The 14,980-nt window shown below is 50.6% G+C and overlaps 10 protein-coding genes across 10 annotated transcripts; 5 read left to right on the top strand and 5 right to left on the bottom strand.

The window, feature by feature from the left end:
* Positions 1-105: 105 nt before the first annotated feature.
* On the top strand, positions 106-648 carry KL911_000095 (uncharacterized protein; the record flags this gene model as incomplete). The annotated part of the gene is made up of 1 exon (XM_043201260.1): positions 106-648. One exon carries the CDS (start codon positions 106-108, stop codon positions 646-648), a length of 543 nt encoding a protein of 180 aa, XP_043056788.1.
* Positions 649-1,045: 397 nt separating this feature from the next.
* On the top strand, positions 1,046-2,797 carry KL911_000096 (uncharacterized protein; the record flags this gene model as incomplete). Its single annotated transcript, XM_043201271.1, has 1 exon — positions 1,046-2,797. The coding sequence occupies one exon, from the start codon at positions 1,046-1,048 to the stop codon at positions 2,795-2,797; it is 1,752 nt and encodes a 583-aa protein (XP_043056789.1).
* An 87-nt stretch (positions 2,798-2,884) lies between these two features.
* KL911_000097 (uncharacterized protein) lies at positions 2,885-4,402 on the top strand (the record flags this gene model as incomplete). Its single annotated transcript, XM_043201282.1, has 1 exon — positions 2,885-4,402. The coding sequence occupies one exon, from the start codon at positions 2,885-2,887 to the stop codon at positions 4,400-4,402; it is 1,518 nt and encodes a 505-aa protein (XP_043056790.1).
* Positions 4,403-4,745: 343 nt separating this feature from the next.
* On the top strand, positions 4,746-4,997 carry KL911_000098 (uncharacterized protein; the record flags this gene model as incomplete). Its single annotated transcript, XM_043201293.1, has 1 exon — positions 4,746-4,997. One exon carries the CDS (start codon positions 4,746-4,748, stop codon positions 4,995-4,997), a length of 252 nt encoding a protein of 83 aa, XP_043056791.1.
* Positions 4,998-5,007: 10 nt separating this feature from the next.
* Positions 5,008-5,514, bottom strand: KL911_000099 (uncharacterized protein; the record flags this gene model as incomplete). The annotated part of the gene is made up of 1 exon (XM_043201304.1): positions 5,008-5,514. The coding sequence occupies one exon, from the start codon at positions 5,512-5,514 to the stop codon at positions 5,008-5,010; it is 507 nt and encodes a 168-aa protein (XP_043056792.1).
* Positions 5,515-6,378: 864 nt separating this feature from the next.
* On the bottom strand, positions 6,379-7,920 carry KL911_000100 (uncharacterized protein; the record flags this gene model as incomplete). Its single annotated transcript, XM_043195910.1, has 1 exon — positions 6,379-7,920. One exon carries the CDS (start codon positions 7,918-7,920, stop codon positions 6,379-6,381), a length of 1,542 nt encoding a protein of 513 aa, XP_043056793.1.
* Positions 7,921-8,071: 151 nt separating this feature from the next.
* KL911_000101 (uncharacterized protein) lies at positions 8,072-9,904 on the bottom strand (the record flags this gene model as incomplete). The annotated part of the gene is made up of 1 exon (XM_043195921.1): positions 8,072-9,904. One exon carries the CDS (start codon positions 9,902-9,904, stop codon positions 8,072-8,074), a length of 1,833 nt encoding a protein of 610 aa, XP_043056794.1.
* Positions 9,905-10,171: 267 nt separating this feature from the next.
* On the top strand, positions 10,172-12,964 carry KL911_000102 (uncharacterized protein; the record flags this gene model as incomplete). Its single annotated transcript, XM_043195932.1, has 1 exon — positions 10,172-12,964. One exon carries the CDS (start codon positions 10,172-10,174, stop codon positions 12,962-12,964), a length of 2,793 nt encoding a protein of 930 aa, XP_043056795.1.
* A 72-nt stretch (positions 12,965-13,036) lies between these two features.
* On the bottom strand, positions 13,037-13,904 carry KL911_000103 (uncharacterized protein; the record flags this gene model as incomplete). Its single annotated transcript, XM_043195943.1, has 2 exons — positions 13,037-13,168; positions 13,245-13,904. The coding sequence occupies 2 exons, from the start codon at positions 13,902-13,904 to the stop codon at positions 13,037-13,039; spliced, it is 792 nt and encodes a 263-aa protein (XP_043056796.1).
* Positions 13,905-14,054: 150 nt separating this feature from the next.
* Positions 14,055-14,972, bottom strand: KL911_000104 (uncharacterized protein; the record flags this gene model as incomplete). The annotated part of the gene is made up of 1 exon (XM_043195954.1): positions 14,055-14,972. The coding sequence occupies one exon, from the start codon at positions 14,970-14,972 to the stop codon at positions 14,055-14,057; it is 918 nt and encodes a 305-aa protein (XP_043056797.1).
* Positions 14,973-14,980: the final 8 nt, after the last annotated feature.

Below are 14,980 nucleotides of genomic sequence, written 5' to 3' on the forward strand. Positions count from 1 at the left end.
GGTGCACCGAGAATCTGAAGTGTATTTTTTTTGTAAGGATCCGAAAAATAACTTACCCGGAGCCAGTTGAGGAGTAATATTCAAGCCAAGTAGCTCCTCTTCCCTATGTCGTCAACAAACACTTTCGACTCCATTTCCACATCTAGAGTCACAGACAAGCTCAGAGACACCCAGTACGTGCTTGAAAATGCACCTCTCCCGAAGGAAATCCCCCACGTGAAGGAGATAGGAGCCACCACCGGACCTCTGGTCAGTGCCTCGTTTTTCATCGGCGATAGATGCAAAGACTACAACGACGACTTCATGAAGTGCCACCAGGAAAACGGCCAGAACGGGACCATCAACTGCCTGACAGAGGGCCGCAGAGTGACGAGATGCGCAGCCAGCGTGATCCGCGACCTCAACACCCATTGCAAGAAGGAGTTCGAGCTGCACTTTCAATGTCTCAACTACTCCAACATGGAGCTCAAGAACTGCAGAAAAGCCGAGTCGCTGCTCAACGATTGCGTGTTCAAGAACCTCCGTCTGCAGAAGCGCGTTCCGGACGACGGCAACAGAGAGGTGTTCCGGCCGGGCAACCAGATCTACGAGCCGCTGTCGCCGCACCCGGCGAGCGAGCGCGCCTACCGCCAGGCCACTCACGGCTGAGGGCGTTGTGTCTGTCACACGTACTAGGGATCTATTTATTATCTAAGCACCACTCTGCGTAAACGGCTGCACCCCTGCACCGCTTCACTTATCGACAAAATTGTCATTTGCGTTAGACGGCTCGTGTGAGCCAAATGCACCCCACGTGGCTGTTACCCGGCTACCACGATCGGTCGAGGTTGGAGTCGGTCATGTTTGCGGCCGGCAGGCGACTTTCACGCAGGTCGCGCTTCCCTTTAGAGAAGTGTGCTTGCGTTTCCGCTTGCCGTTTGCGAGCACCGCATTGTTTTATTTCGTAGACTTCTCAGACAAAATGATTTTCATAAAATAAATATTTGTTGAGCTCAAGAGTTAGCTCCTAAGCAGCCACGCCTTTCTTTGAATAACCCAGCAGGGAATGACGAGCCTGATGCCCGCATCGGCTATATCCAAACAGAATAGCTACATAGACTCGTCAGCAGACGAGTCCCACCTGTCGAACTCGCATCCCCCAGATGCAGAGAATAGCCTGGGCTCCCATGGCCATTTGGAATCGCTGGACCACTCAGACTTGCCAGAGTTGAATTTTGAGAGTATGGAGCTGCAGTGGTCGGAGTTCACCAACCTCCACGAGATCCAGCACCTGGACAACATGATACATCACCAGCATGCCGATCGAACCAATCCGGCGGACCATTCGCACCATCAGGACGAGGACTACTCGTCTTTTGCGTCCGACAACACTGCCCGCGAACAACTCACAGACCCTAATTACCACCAACCTCCGCAGATGTTCGAGCGCGACTACCCCGTGGAGCAGCGCACCGAAGCCGCCCCAGCACCGGCAGTCCGCCCGAACGACGTGTTCACGCCGCTTGTTTCGCCCGCCGTGACGCCGCTGGAGCACGCCATGAACCCGCCGCACGGCACCGGCTACCAGCAGGGAGCTCGGGACGAAAATGTGCACAAAAAAATCGGCTTCAGCCCGCTTACGTCGCCTGCTCTGGAGTTCCAGAGCTCGCGTTTTCCCAGCCAGATCAACAGCGCGGCCAGCCTGAGACAAAAAAGACGGGATGAAAAAACGTCCAACATGTCGCCGCCAGTCTCCAGCGACGACGGCGCAAGAAGAGCCTCCTACAAGCGCTCGAAAACCCCCAACGGGACGCCGCTTTTTGGGCCGGCCAACCCAAACGGGTTTCAGCAGCAGCAGCAGCCGGGCTCGTCTGCACGTATGAAGCAATCGCCGTCTGTGAAGCCGTCGTCTCCCGTTGTCTCTGGCACCCGTCGGCCCTACAGATCCAGAAACAAGTCGTACAGCGGGCAGTCTCAGAACTATTTCGATATGCTACCCGAGTCTGCCACTTCCAACGATCTCATGCTTCCGCCTTCTAATCCGCCCGCAAAGGAGGAAGATTTCAGCGCGATGGAGCTGCAGTCCAGGTCGTACTCACAAGAATCCGAGCCCGGTAACAAATCCGCCGAGATGGACACGGGCAACCCGTCTGCGGCCACGCCGGCCGCCATGATGTCGTTTGCCCTGTCGAAACTATCTGCCAAGAACTCGCCGCGAATGGTAGCAAAAGATAACGTTCTGATAAACCCTAACCACAACGCCAAGTCCGCCCAGTCGTCGCCAGTGATACTGCCTTCGTCCAACTCGTTTTTGCTACAGGACAACCAGCAGCTGCCAGCAGCCGTTATACCTCCCCTGCACATTAACGGAGCCTCTAAATCGTCCTCCAGATCGTCGTCTCTCAAGACGTCACCGGTAATCCAGAACAACGACGACGTGCAGCCTAGCCAGAGCCCCGAAGGCATGTACTACACGAAGGCCCGCAGCAACTCGGGCGGATCGACGAAATCTTCCCAGACAGATCGAAAAATGACCCACAAACTCGCAGAGCAAGGCAGACGGAACAGGATGAACGTGGCCATCCAGGACCTCGAGAAAATCATCCCAGACACGCTCAAGAACGAGGTTGCAGTGCCGTCCAAGGCTACCACCGTGGAGCTGTCGTCCAAGTACATCCAGATGCTCCAGAAAGAGAACAAGGGTCTGCAGCAGCAGTTGGCGGCGTTGAAACAGGAGCTCGAGATACTGAAGGGCGGGCCCCAGAGCCAGGAGAGTATCAGTCCATTCCGTGTTGACGGAAACGAGGGCCACGAGTAAATCAAAATGTGTCGCTCGGTATGCACAATATATAAGCCGCACACAGATAGAGCAAGGAATAATTTGAATTTATTTCGTAATCAAGCCATGTCTCAATTACAGCGCGAAATGCGGTCATCTCACCGCAGCGGCGCGCGTTCGGACGGCAGGGCCTCTTCTAAATCCGGCCTACGCAGTCCTAGTCTGAAAAGTCCCAATATGGACGCAGAATACAACGAATTTGACGAGAGCCTGATGGACATGAGTTTCATGAAACTGGACGACATGCTGCGCCAGAAAATACAGAGCACGGAATCGCTGTCGTCCACTGCCGCGGTTGCCGGGTCGCCGATAAGCCGGCAGGAGAGCAGGGCAAATTCGCTGATCGGGTCCATCATCGACAGCGAGGAGGACACCGGCGCGGGCGAGGCCGGCGACGACGGGGGAGTCGTGAAAATATACACTGTCTCGGACGTGATAACGGCGCTGGGCCGGCCAAGAAGCAAGATAAACTCGTTGTCGAGAGAGTTTTTGCTGGGCGAACTGTATCACATGATTGTGAAAAAACCTCTGGCCTCCAACGGGAAGGTGGTCAACGAGACGGATCTGGAGTCGTTGATCTCGTTTATCAAGACGGCGCGTTCCGGACTCGAGTTTGTGTTTGCTCTGCGCTCCGCCGTCGCCTATATAGCCAGCGACTCCGACGAGGTGGCTACGGTAGCTGTGGAGAGCTTGTTTCCTGTTCTGCTTGATAAAATCTACAGCACAGAAGAGGCCTACGAGGGCGTTCGCTCAAGCTGTTTGATTGCATATGCTAGCATGCTTTTGGTGATCTACAACGAGTCGCATTGCTACGGTCTGGAAAATAGCGTCGAGACACTCATGGAGTTGGCCGAAGGGTTCAGCGCCGGCAGTCTGACGGAAAATGACGAGGATATTGTTGTGAATGCTCTCAATGCCGTTGGCATTGTTGTCAGTCTGCTCTATAAAGCTGGACGTGAGGTCAACACCGTCATACAGGACAACATTCCTCTACTGATGAATTTCCTGGCGGAGGAGTTCTCGAAGAAGGTCCAGAAAACGGCTGCTGTTGTGATTGCATTGATGTACGAGGTGTTTGATTATGACGACGACGAGGAGCCCTACCACGATCTAGACGATCTGAAGAACATTCTGACACAGTTGGTGAGGTATTCCTCGAAAAAAGTGAGCAAGAAGGACAAAAAAGAGTCTCGCTCGATATTCAGAGAGGTTCTGCGGAGCATCGAGGAACGGGCACACGAAGCCAGCGGGGAGACAGAGGTGTTGTCGAGGTTCAGGCTCAGCGGTTCGAAAACCCTACCGATCACCAGCTGGTTCGAATATATCCGCCTGTTGCATCTCAGATACATTTTTGGCTCCGAGCTGAATCTGCACTACATTTCTTCCAGGGAAGTGCGCAACCTGCTGGCCCCGCCCGACGACGAGTCTGCGAAGTTCAGGTCAACAGACGATGAGTACCAGGAACACAACAAAGCGTGGAAGTCAGAAACTGGACGTCTGAGCAGTATTAAAAAGGACCAAAAAATCAGGGAAGCACGAGAAAGAAAACTGCGGGAACAGCTAGGAGATCTTGCATTGGAATGACTATACTATTTATGGACCCGAGTCGGCCGGCGGCTCGCTCGTCAGTGTCGTCTGCGGCGCGACATATATATTATTCGAGGAATTCAGGTCCCGACTCTAAACTTACACATAAGGCACAAACTGGCGTAGATCTAGTCGTCTGAAATCAACTGGTAATCATGCGATTAGGCCTTTTGTAGCTTCAATATCTGACTTCTCCACGGGTTGGTCGAACCGTAGCTTGCATAAGCCCGGGTATTGAGGTTGGCGGATACTCAAGAAGCTGCGCTCTTTGGTGCTGTAGTTATCCACGCTTAGCTAAGCAACCGTAGAAGGTTGAAATATTTCGTACTTTATTTGGTTTATGGAGCTGAGCGCAGAAAACCTTGCTTTGCACGACAGGGATGAGCAGGAGTTCGAATCCAGTGACGGCAGCTCGGACTACACTTATGAAACCGACCTTGTGTACCACGATCCACAGAAGGAGTGGGAGGAGAACCTTGTGCAGTTGAAGACTTTGGTGAACTTCGTGCTGTTGCCCGTCATCGGCAAGGTGCTGGGGCGACGGTTTGCCAACTACGTGTGGATGAAGATCGCTAGTCGTATTTATTCGTGAGGTGTACACATCAACGTTGATACCGCATCAGTTTGAGCAACAGTGCTTCACTCTTGAGCCTGATATCTGGGTTGAGATTTTTTAGAATCTTGATTAGTTTGTTGACAATTGACACGTTCAGCAACATGAGGAGGCCTGAAATGGACGGATTGGGCTCTCTGAGACGTTTGAAGAATGTAATGAGCAGTAGAAATGTGTTTTTGATTACAAATCTCAAGTCAGGCAAATACTCGTCTGACCGTTTCATCTTGAACTCGGAGAGGTTGTTGATGTAGACGTTGGATGAGAGCAGAGTTATTAGGCCCTCGACGGTCACGTCTGTGTCTGTGAGCCTGTACCCAAGCTCTAGAAAGCTGTGGAAGTCGACGGTACGGACGGTGACGTCGGAGCCAGCCGACTGTCGCGAGGTCGAATTGAGGTGAGCAAACAAGTCCTCGACATTTATGTTAAACGATTCCGGGGAGATAAGGACGTCGACCAGCTCGCTGAGCACAGCGATTTCCGTGGTGAGGGACATGATATTATCGTACTTTTCAAAATCTTTAGGCCACACCGTACACCGCCCAATTCAGGATATACATTGGTCGACTATGTGAAAAGTAATAGCCGATCTGCTTCTCGCAGACTGGAGACAGAAGAACAGGTGCAAGAGAGCGTGCACTTATTTTGCCAGACAATGCTAGAGGGTGTCCTATCTTTTGTATCCTGCTCCCTTTGCTAAGTAAGCTATTCAATAGCAAGACCAATAGACTTCAGCTTGGCATATGCTTTGGACACAATGATGGTTGACGAGTGCAGAAAAGGACATGCAGAGCTTTGATAAGTTTTTTGTCTCTTAAGCCATGATTTTGAACGTCGACGAAAAGCTAAACGTCAAATGCGGTAATTAACGGTTGTTCTTAGGTCTGTCAGATCTTGTCTTTCTGCAGCTGGTAAGATCGGAATGCTTTACGATTGAGGAAGGAATAAGAGACGTACCTTAGTTTATCATGTCGAAGATACCAGAAAGAGTACAGAAGCCGCGCCTGGACATTTCTTACACCCATTGAGATCTTACCAACTATTTGAAGAGCTGAATCTGGTCCCCAAATGCATGTATTTTATGGACACAACATTTGCTGAACTAAAGCTGAGGACTTTTGGGGGTCCACCAAAAGCTACCAGATTATGCGATCTCTCGTAGCAAGAGCTGAAAAAGAATGACTCCCAAACAGTGTGAAGAGACTTCAACAAGAATCCGTATTCGTCCTGGAACTTGCAACTCTGCGTTGCAACCACATAGTCAAAGTTTGAAAAGATGCTTCAATGTTCATGCACAAATATCAAAGAACCGAGAAATAAGTTGTTTAGCTGGTGCGTTCAAATTAACTATTATACAAGATTAATGTGGTCTAGCTTTGGGACCCCAATTGGCTGTTGGGTTTTCCTGGTACCTGACAATCTTTATTTTCCGCAGTTCCTTCAGTTTCTTGCTTTCCTCGTTAGGCTGGAACAGCCAGGTGATATCATCCACTTTCTTCTCCTTGTTCAGGGAGGCAAGGTCAATGTTCTTGCCAATTGATTTGTCAGTCATGATTTTGTATCCAGCAGTGTTTGGGTTCAGTTTATCGGCCGTCACCCCATTCTTTTCAGTCCACAGCTTACCGACATACCAAATGACCTCGTACGGGGCGTCAGTTTTGACTGCGCCCGGGGTCGAATGGCAAAGCGAGACTCGGTACCCAAGATTCGACAGCGCAGCCGCAAAGGTGTCAATCGATGGACTTGGTCCTTTCAGAATTGCGGAAAGCGTCGTCGTTTTGATATGGAAAGGAGCGTCCACCAGCTCATTCTTGGCCATGGTCAGCATTCCCTTGATTCTAGGCCGCGTCTTGAATATAGACTCATCTGCCGACTCTTCAACGCCGAGGACGCGGTCAATAAATGCGGGATTGTGCAGAGGTCCTCTCCACATTGGCCCACAAAGGTGATTCGTGAAACCGCAGAATGTGCACTCCGGACCAACAGGCGGTCCTTTGCTCAGACCATACTTCTTACTGTTTTGCTGTGCTGTTGCATTCGGATTCTCGGTCCATCGCCCAAGCGGCTGACTGTAAATAGCGTAGCATCCAGAGCACTTATAGCATATCATTTGATTGGACGCAAGCTCTTTGACCTTGATAGGCGCCGTTCTAACGCGTATGAACAGACGGACGTAAAAGTCAATGGACAAGCAAAGTTGTGGCTCGATCCATTTTTTGTATTTGGCAGCAGTCGTTGAAATCATATGCAAGACGAGTCTAAGAGCGGATTCATGAGTAGCGTCTCCATGCAATGGACTTCCGCCATATAATGCAAAACATTTCTCCGGATAGCCAGCTCCAGCTAGCACACCAAGGTCCGTACAAGTCACCAGCAAGAGGCCCCCGTCTTTGAGTGAATTTAGGGCCGAGTCGACAAAGGGCGCCGCGGTACCATAGGGGTCCAGATCAACGACATGGAATTGGTCCTTTGAATCAGCCATCAACCGGATAGCGTCTCCCTCATTGGCCTCCACTTTGTGCTCTATTTTGTTATATTCAATGTTGAGATTGATGGCGTTCACGGCATCCCGGGAAAGATCGTTTGCTACCACCTTGGCAACGAGAGGAATTTCTTTTCCATACCGAATAGCACGAAGACCAGTAGCAGAAAGCGCTTCCAAAACTCTCAAATACGGCTGCGGTTGGCAATCTTTCGGGTTTGGAGACTCTTGGTCATGCTTGCGTTTTTTAGCCAGCTTCTCTTCGTGGTAAATCTCGGAAAATGCACGAATAGCCAGCGAGCTCAGGTCTCTATTATACTGCTGGACAGGGTTGTAAAAGACCTGGTCTGGTGGGAATAAGACCGACGCAGAGCCCTCAGTGAGGATTTCGTACTTGGAAGTATCTATCTGGGGGGTCATGTGAAGGTATCGGCGAAAAGTCAGTGGTAACAACCTTAAGCGACTGCCCATACAGTAGTAAAAAATACTTTTTTGTAAATTTCTAGCTATCTAGGAAGAATTTTTCTTGAACTCGGTGCGAGGAGGGGTTGCAATCAGAGATCCAGTCTCTTCAATTGCGGTGACCGTCGCCATCAATGAAGGAGTATAGGTCAAAACTCTCTTGATCCAGACCAGTTTGAGTTTTTGACGGGTCACTGGCGGACTTGGCGGTGAACGTGCTATCCAGATGGCCCAGCGGAGCAGATGAATACACACTGGTGACTGGAGCGCCATATTGGGCCAGCGGTATATGGTCCTGCTCGATGGGGCCAAAAGAATAGAACAACGAGTGATGCTGCTGTATAAGGTCATCATGCTGTTTTTTGAGTTCTTCCATAGTCAAAGCGTACGGGTGAGATGTCTCTTGAGGGGAGTGAGAGGCCTCGAAATAGGCATCTAGATGTTGCTGTTGGGTGAATGGAATGTACTCTGGGTGGTTTGTAAATTGCGCATTAAAGTGTGACTGGCTTGCGGCGGAATGAGCGTTTTCCGGCGCTGTTGGATAAGCATACTGCGTGTTCTGATGGCTCAGAGTCTTGATCAGTGGATATTTCTGGGTCGTGTTCGGCACTGCACTGTTTGACGAACGGGCTCTCGGCGCGACTCTGTTGCTCGAAAAACCCGACACGGCATTTGATGGCGAGAAGGCTGCTCCAAGCCCGTAATAACCACCGGAGGAAAGGGACGACGGAGCATATTGGGACTGGGAGGAGAGAGAAATCACTGAGACTATGGAGTTCGAGCGTCTGAGAGTCTTCATTTTCTTCGTAACAGAGGTGCTGACCGGAGACACCTCCACCAGTTCGTCGTAAGTAGTTCCCGACTCGTCATCTCCGTGCTGCGATGGCGTGTTCACCATTGGCGATTGCAGTAGCTGTTTATTTTGCAGCGACTGATATATGGAGTTTCCCGAGTCCGAGCGATCTCGAGCGCCCACGGTGGCCGACATGGTAAACGGTGTCGGGTATTGGCCATATCCAGTGAAGTATTCCGGCTGCGGAGTGGCACTGGAGACCATCGAGGTCACAGAAGAGCTGGTGGACAGAATTGGGGTTATTGGCGTATACGGCGCGTTTGAGTTGCCCGTTACGCTCTTGGGAGTCAGCGAGTATTCCGAGGGAGTCGCTGCCGACGACGAGTCGCCAGGTTGGTGGACTTCACCCTTTGGTTTGCGGCTGCAAAATTTTCGCAAGGACGATCTTTTTGACGACTCTGCGCCTACAAAAACCGACGGCGCGGAATTTGAGAACGGCATGAGCCCGTTGGGGACCTCCTCCTGAACTTCGGTTTTGACTGCCTGGGGCCGCGAGTCGGGTTCTTTGCTCTCCTTGTCCTTCTTCAGTGGACGGCCTCCGAAAAGCCGCGAGACTCTACGAGGCCCGGCTGTAGCTTTTTTTTCATGCTCATCTGCGAGAGACTCTGCAGCAGCAGTCGGCGTGCAGTTGACGAATAAAAACTCCTTCGGAGTACCCTCCTTGTTGACTTTCGGCTTGACGTTGGTTTTCCTGAACCCGTGCTTGTTTGTCTTGGCGGAGGAATCGTTCAAAACGAGGTTCTGTGCATCCTGGATTATCTTCGACTGCTTCTCGGCATCATCCGTCTTAAACTTGTTTATTTTCCAGATCTTTTTAGCGTAGGAAGGCGGACCCTTTAAAGATATCTGCGAAGGCCGATTCACAGGCATCACCAGAAACGAGGACTCCAGCTCGATGCTGCTGTCGCGCGTTCTAACAGAGCCGATCCCAGAATCTGCCTGCTCCGAGTTACCGAGCCTGCCAAATGATGCAGACGAAGAACTGTCGTACGAAAATGCTGGAGACGCCAGCCCAGAACCATCGGCAAGGTCCCGGTCTTGTTTGGTAGCCATCGCTTCCTCTTTTCTGCCCTTCTTTGTCACTCTCATGGTAGATGCAGAGGCGGTCAGTCCAAAATGGGCAATAGGGAACCTTAGCCAATTGTAAGTCTCAAATATAGTAGGCAGCTGACGAGAGTAGCGATAGTGATTTGGTCAGGTTGCACTGGTAGATAAAGTTGAGCGAGCGGTACTGAAGTTGAATTCCTTGAAACCGATGAAAAATCAGGCCTGCGAAAAACCAAGCCGGCATGGCGCGAGGTGTGGCAACGGTTAGTGCAAGGGTGCACATTTGCAAAATACCTACTAAGGCAGCTTATGCTTATGGACGGAAAACGACGCAAGCCGCAGCTGGACCTGCAATTTTCGGACGAGGAGGACGTAGTAGAGGACCAGAAGCTACCTAAGAGGCCCAAAGTGACTTTTAAAAAAATCACAAAAGCAGATGCGACCCGGTTAAAGGAACGAGAAAGCAGGCAAGAAGAGCAGGAGGTGTCTCTTGGAGCGCAAGAGGTGCCGAACGAGCCTAAAACAATAGAATCATCAACTCAAGTGCCATCTCTGGCTAGTATGGCTACTCAGGAACGCAAAATTATGGCCGATGCGTTTCCGGCAGCCGAGATGGAGGAAACGTCTGATTTCGAGAACGATCGCGAGTGGTACACACAGGACGAGGCAGTGTCGCATCCTATTTTGGAATACGAGGAGTACGACGCGATGGAGCACGACATAAGGCCTGCTTTCAGGCGCAGAACCGCTGATTCGTCAGCAGGCCGTTCCCGATTCGACGAAGAAGGGGCTCCGGACATTGATCTCGTTGTCCATCGTCTAACGCCTCCCTTTCTGGACTCGGCAACCATCATGACCAAAAAACTGGAAGTCATCGAGACGGTACGAGACAAAACAGGAGACTTGTATAAGTACAGCAAGTTGGGGTCTGCGCTAGTCAACGAGCGTCGAGCGAACAAAGATCGGAAAAAAGGTGCCAAGGATGCTGCAAGCATGAACAATTCTCGTCTGGCAAAGATTTTGGGCGGGAAGGAAAACGCTGGCGACGCCTCTGAGTCCAAGGAGGGTGGCACATTTCTGGACGACCAGACGTACGGCCGCCAAGCGATATTGCAGCAGAGAAAAAGATTACCAGCATATCAGGCACGCTCCGAGCTGATGAAGGTGGTAGCCGAGAACCAGGTTCTTGTGGTGATTGGAGAAACCGGATCAGGAAAAACGACACAGATTCCCCAGTTTCTGTACGACGAAGGCTACTGTAGGTACGGCGGGCTCGTTGGCGTCACACAGCCTCGAAGAGTGGCTGCGCTTTCGGTGTCAAAAAGAGTGAGCGAAGAGATGGGAGTTAGACTTGGACAGGAGGTTGGATACACGATCCGGTTCGAGGACCGCACCTCTTCTCAAACGCGCGTTAAATTTATGACGGACGGTATCCTGCTTCGTGAAGCACTGATGGATCCGGAGCTCGATAAGTATTCCTGCATTGTGATGGACGAAGCCCACGAACGGTCTCTGAATACAGATATTCTGCTCGGTCTGTTCAAGAGAATACTTACTCGCCGCAGAGACCTCAAATTAATCATTACCTCGGCCACTATGAACGCTTTCAAGTTCTCCAGATTTTTTGGCAACGCAGAGCAGTTTACCATTCCAGGCAGAACGTACCCCGTCGATGTGATGTTTTCGGCTATTGCCGTTCAGGACTATGTTGCCAGTGCCGTGAAGCAGATAATCAGGCTGCACCTCCGCAGCGAACCTGGCGATATTTTGTGTTTCATGACCGGTCAGGAGGATATTGAGACGACCTGCGAGGAGCTCGACAAGGAGCTAACGGATCTGATGAAGGCCGATGAGACTCTCGAGCCGTTGGAGATCCTGCCCATATATTCCACCCTGCCGGCAGATTTACAGGCTAAAATCTTCAGAAAATCGAAGTTCAGAAAATGCGTGGTGGCAACCAACATCGCCGAGACATCCTTGACTGTTGACGGTATACGGTTTGTGGTGGACACAGGGCTGATGAAATTGAAGGTATACAATCCGAAGCTGGGCATGGACACGCTGCAGATCACGCCAATATCACTGGCGCAGGCGAACCAGAGGTCTGGAAGAGCTGGTAGAACAGGCCCTGGACTGTGCTACCGGCTCTACACTCAGTATGCTGCCACAAATGAGATGTTTGCTGAGCCGATTCCCGAAATACAGCGCACTAATCTGAGCAACACCATCCTGCTCCTCAAATATTTGCAGGTGGAAGACTTGTCAAAATTCCCGTTCCTGGATAGGCCTCCTATTGAGACCATAAACACGGCCCAGTACGATCTTTGGTGTCTGGGAGCCTTGGACAACTTTGGGAGGCTGACCGCATTAGGAAAAAAGATGTCGAACTTTCCGATCGATCCTGCTCTTTCCAGACTCCTGATTATTTCGTCGTTCAAGCAATTCCAGTGCTCTAAAGAGGTCATCACTATTGTGGCCATGCTTTCGATTCCGCCTATATTTATAAGGCCGATGCATGACGCAGCATTGCAGAGACGTTCAGACTCCATCCGAGAGAAGTTTCAGGTTGCTGAGAGCGACCATTTGACGCTGGTGAATATTTTCAACCTGTTCAGGTCAAATGGTTGCAAAGAAAGCTGGTGTACTAAGAATTTTCTGCAATATAAGTCGCTTCGACGCGCAGTGGAGATTCATTCGCAGTTGAGCCAGATCATGAAATCACAGAAACTAGCAATTCTCAGCAACCCGAACTGGGATGTGATCAGAAAGTGTTTGTGTGCTTCCTTCTTCCACCAGGCAGCTCAGTTCAAGAAGCATGGAGAGTACGTTAACTTGCGGACCGGACTGCAGATGAGACTGCACCCGACGGCTTCTCTCTACGGCATGGGCGACCTGCCCAAATACGTGATTTACCATGAGCTCTTATTAACCGGTCGCGAGTACATGAACTACGTTACGGCAGTCGATGGAGAGTGGTTGTGCGAATTCGGCGAGATTTTTTATGCTGTTAAAGAGAAAGGCCTCACATCCAGAGAAAACCAGGCCCGCAAGGAGCGTGACTTTACAAGGCTCATCGAGGAGCAACGCAAACTTATTTCGTGAAAACGATGTTGTCAATGAGACGGGTTGTCCCGCGGTCTTCGGTGTTGCTGTTTGGAACTCTCACGGCCAGACTCAAAATGCACTCTCGGTCCTTGTCGATGGTGGCATCTTCAGGAACATATTCGAGGGTGTCTGAGTAGTTGAATGCGACGTAATCGATTTCGAACTTGTCGTTTTCACCAACAATGGTTTTCTCGATGCCGGCTGTCAGCTGCCCCGCGGTCAAAGTGCAATCATTTGCGTACTGTGAGCGAGCTTCTGTCATCGAGCGGTACAATACACTGGCCTGTTTTCTCACTTCATCACTCAGATAGAAGTTTCTTGAACTCAGGGCCAAACCCGTTTTGTCACGCACTGTGTCAACAACGTGGATTTGGACGTTGAACAGCAAGTCCGACACCATCCGTTTAATAACGATAGACTGCTGGATGTCTTTCTGTCCAAAGTACGCGTTAGTGGGCTCCACAATATTGAACAGCTTAGTAACAACGGTAGCCACACCTCTGAAAAACTGAGGTCTAGCGCGGCCTTCAAGCTGTTCAGAAACTCCGCTCACGCTCACGAATGCTCCTTTCTGCTTGCTTGTCTCAAGAGAAATACCGCTTGGATACATCTCTCTCACGGACGGAGTGAAGACTCCGGCTACCCGACGGGCCCTGTCTTTGGATACGACGGACTCCAGAAGTTGAAGGTCGCGCTCGATGTTGCGGGGATAGGCATCTAGATCTTCATGAGGAGCAAACTGCGATGGATTCACAAAAATGGATACCAAGGTAACGTCATTTTGCTCGAGCGATTGGCGGACCAGCGAGAGATGTCCCTCGTGCAGGTATCCCATCGTAGGAACAAAGCCAACAGACAAATCCTTGATCCAGCAGTCTTTCCGGAACTTGCGAAGCTCGGCAACGCATCTGAATATACGATTATTTGATACTGTCATTATTATTGTGCGACAAAATTGAGGAAGATGGCTCCCAGACTGAGTCAACCTTCTTAACCGATCTGAAAAAAAATTTAGAGTCAGAGTAAACTTTATACGAATCCTACTCGATTGCGTCGATCGACGCGTCGGATAAATATTCTGTGGTCTCTATGTAGCATTGTTCTCTATTAATCTCAGCAAGTTGCGCAACAGCATTGCAATAGTGACTTTTCCAATGGACGGAACGTAAAGGGAAGCGACATCTTTCACGTCGTCGTTGAAGTTTTTGTGGCTCGCAAAGTTGATGGCCACAGCACCGCGTTTGACGTATTCAGTAGGGAACTTGTACGACTCTGAAGGAACCCCGGTGATGATGACATCAGAAGACAAGGCGCATTCTTTGAGGCTTTTGTCGCAGTCCAAAACCACGTGCTTTTTGAGTCTCAGACCATCGCCACGCTCGTAGATCTGGATGCTGTTGATATCAACCGAATAAACGGTAGCACCATCGTTAGCGAGCAAGGCTGCCAGCGGTCTTCCCACAATTTCAGAACGGTTGACCACAGTGATGGTCTTCCCATACAATCTGTCACCATAGTTCAGCAGAGGATTATAGACTCCCAAATGCTCCAAGATCTTCACAATCGCCAGAGGTGTGCAGGGAAGAATGGACTTCTTTTCCTGTTTGTCATCTAGATACCTAATGTTGTGATACATGTTGGACACATAGCGGAAATTCAGACCTTCGACGTCTTTCTCGACTGCAACACACTGTTGCAGATAGCGATCTTGACCGTCTCCATAGACGGGGAAGTAGACCATGATGCCGTTGACCGAGGAATCATCGTTGCATTTATAGATTTGGTCCTCCAGCTGCTCCTTTTCGACCTGGATCAACTGGTATTCGAATCCCAGCGACTCGCTCGTCTTGCCAGTCCATTCAGCATACTGTTTGGCAGCAGGGTCTGGGTTGGCAAGCAAGCCTACGAGCTTCGGCCGTCTAGCCAGCAGGGCTGCCTTTGCTTGGACCTCGTCGGTAAAGCGTTTGGCAATCTTGGAAGCCAGAATGGTTTTTCCTGGTGACATGTGACGAT

The sequence above is a fragment of the Ogataea haglerorum genome (genome assembly GCF_019207285.1).
Source record: "Ogataea haglerorum isolate 81-453-3 chromosome Unknown 81-453-3_NODE_1_length_915391_cov_96.871712, whole genome shotgun sequence".
NCBI lineage: Eukaryota > Fungi > Ascomycota > Pichiomycetes > Pichiales > Pichiaceae > Ogataea > Ogataea haglerorum.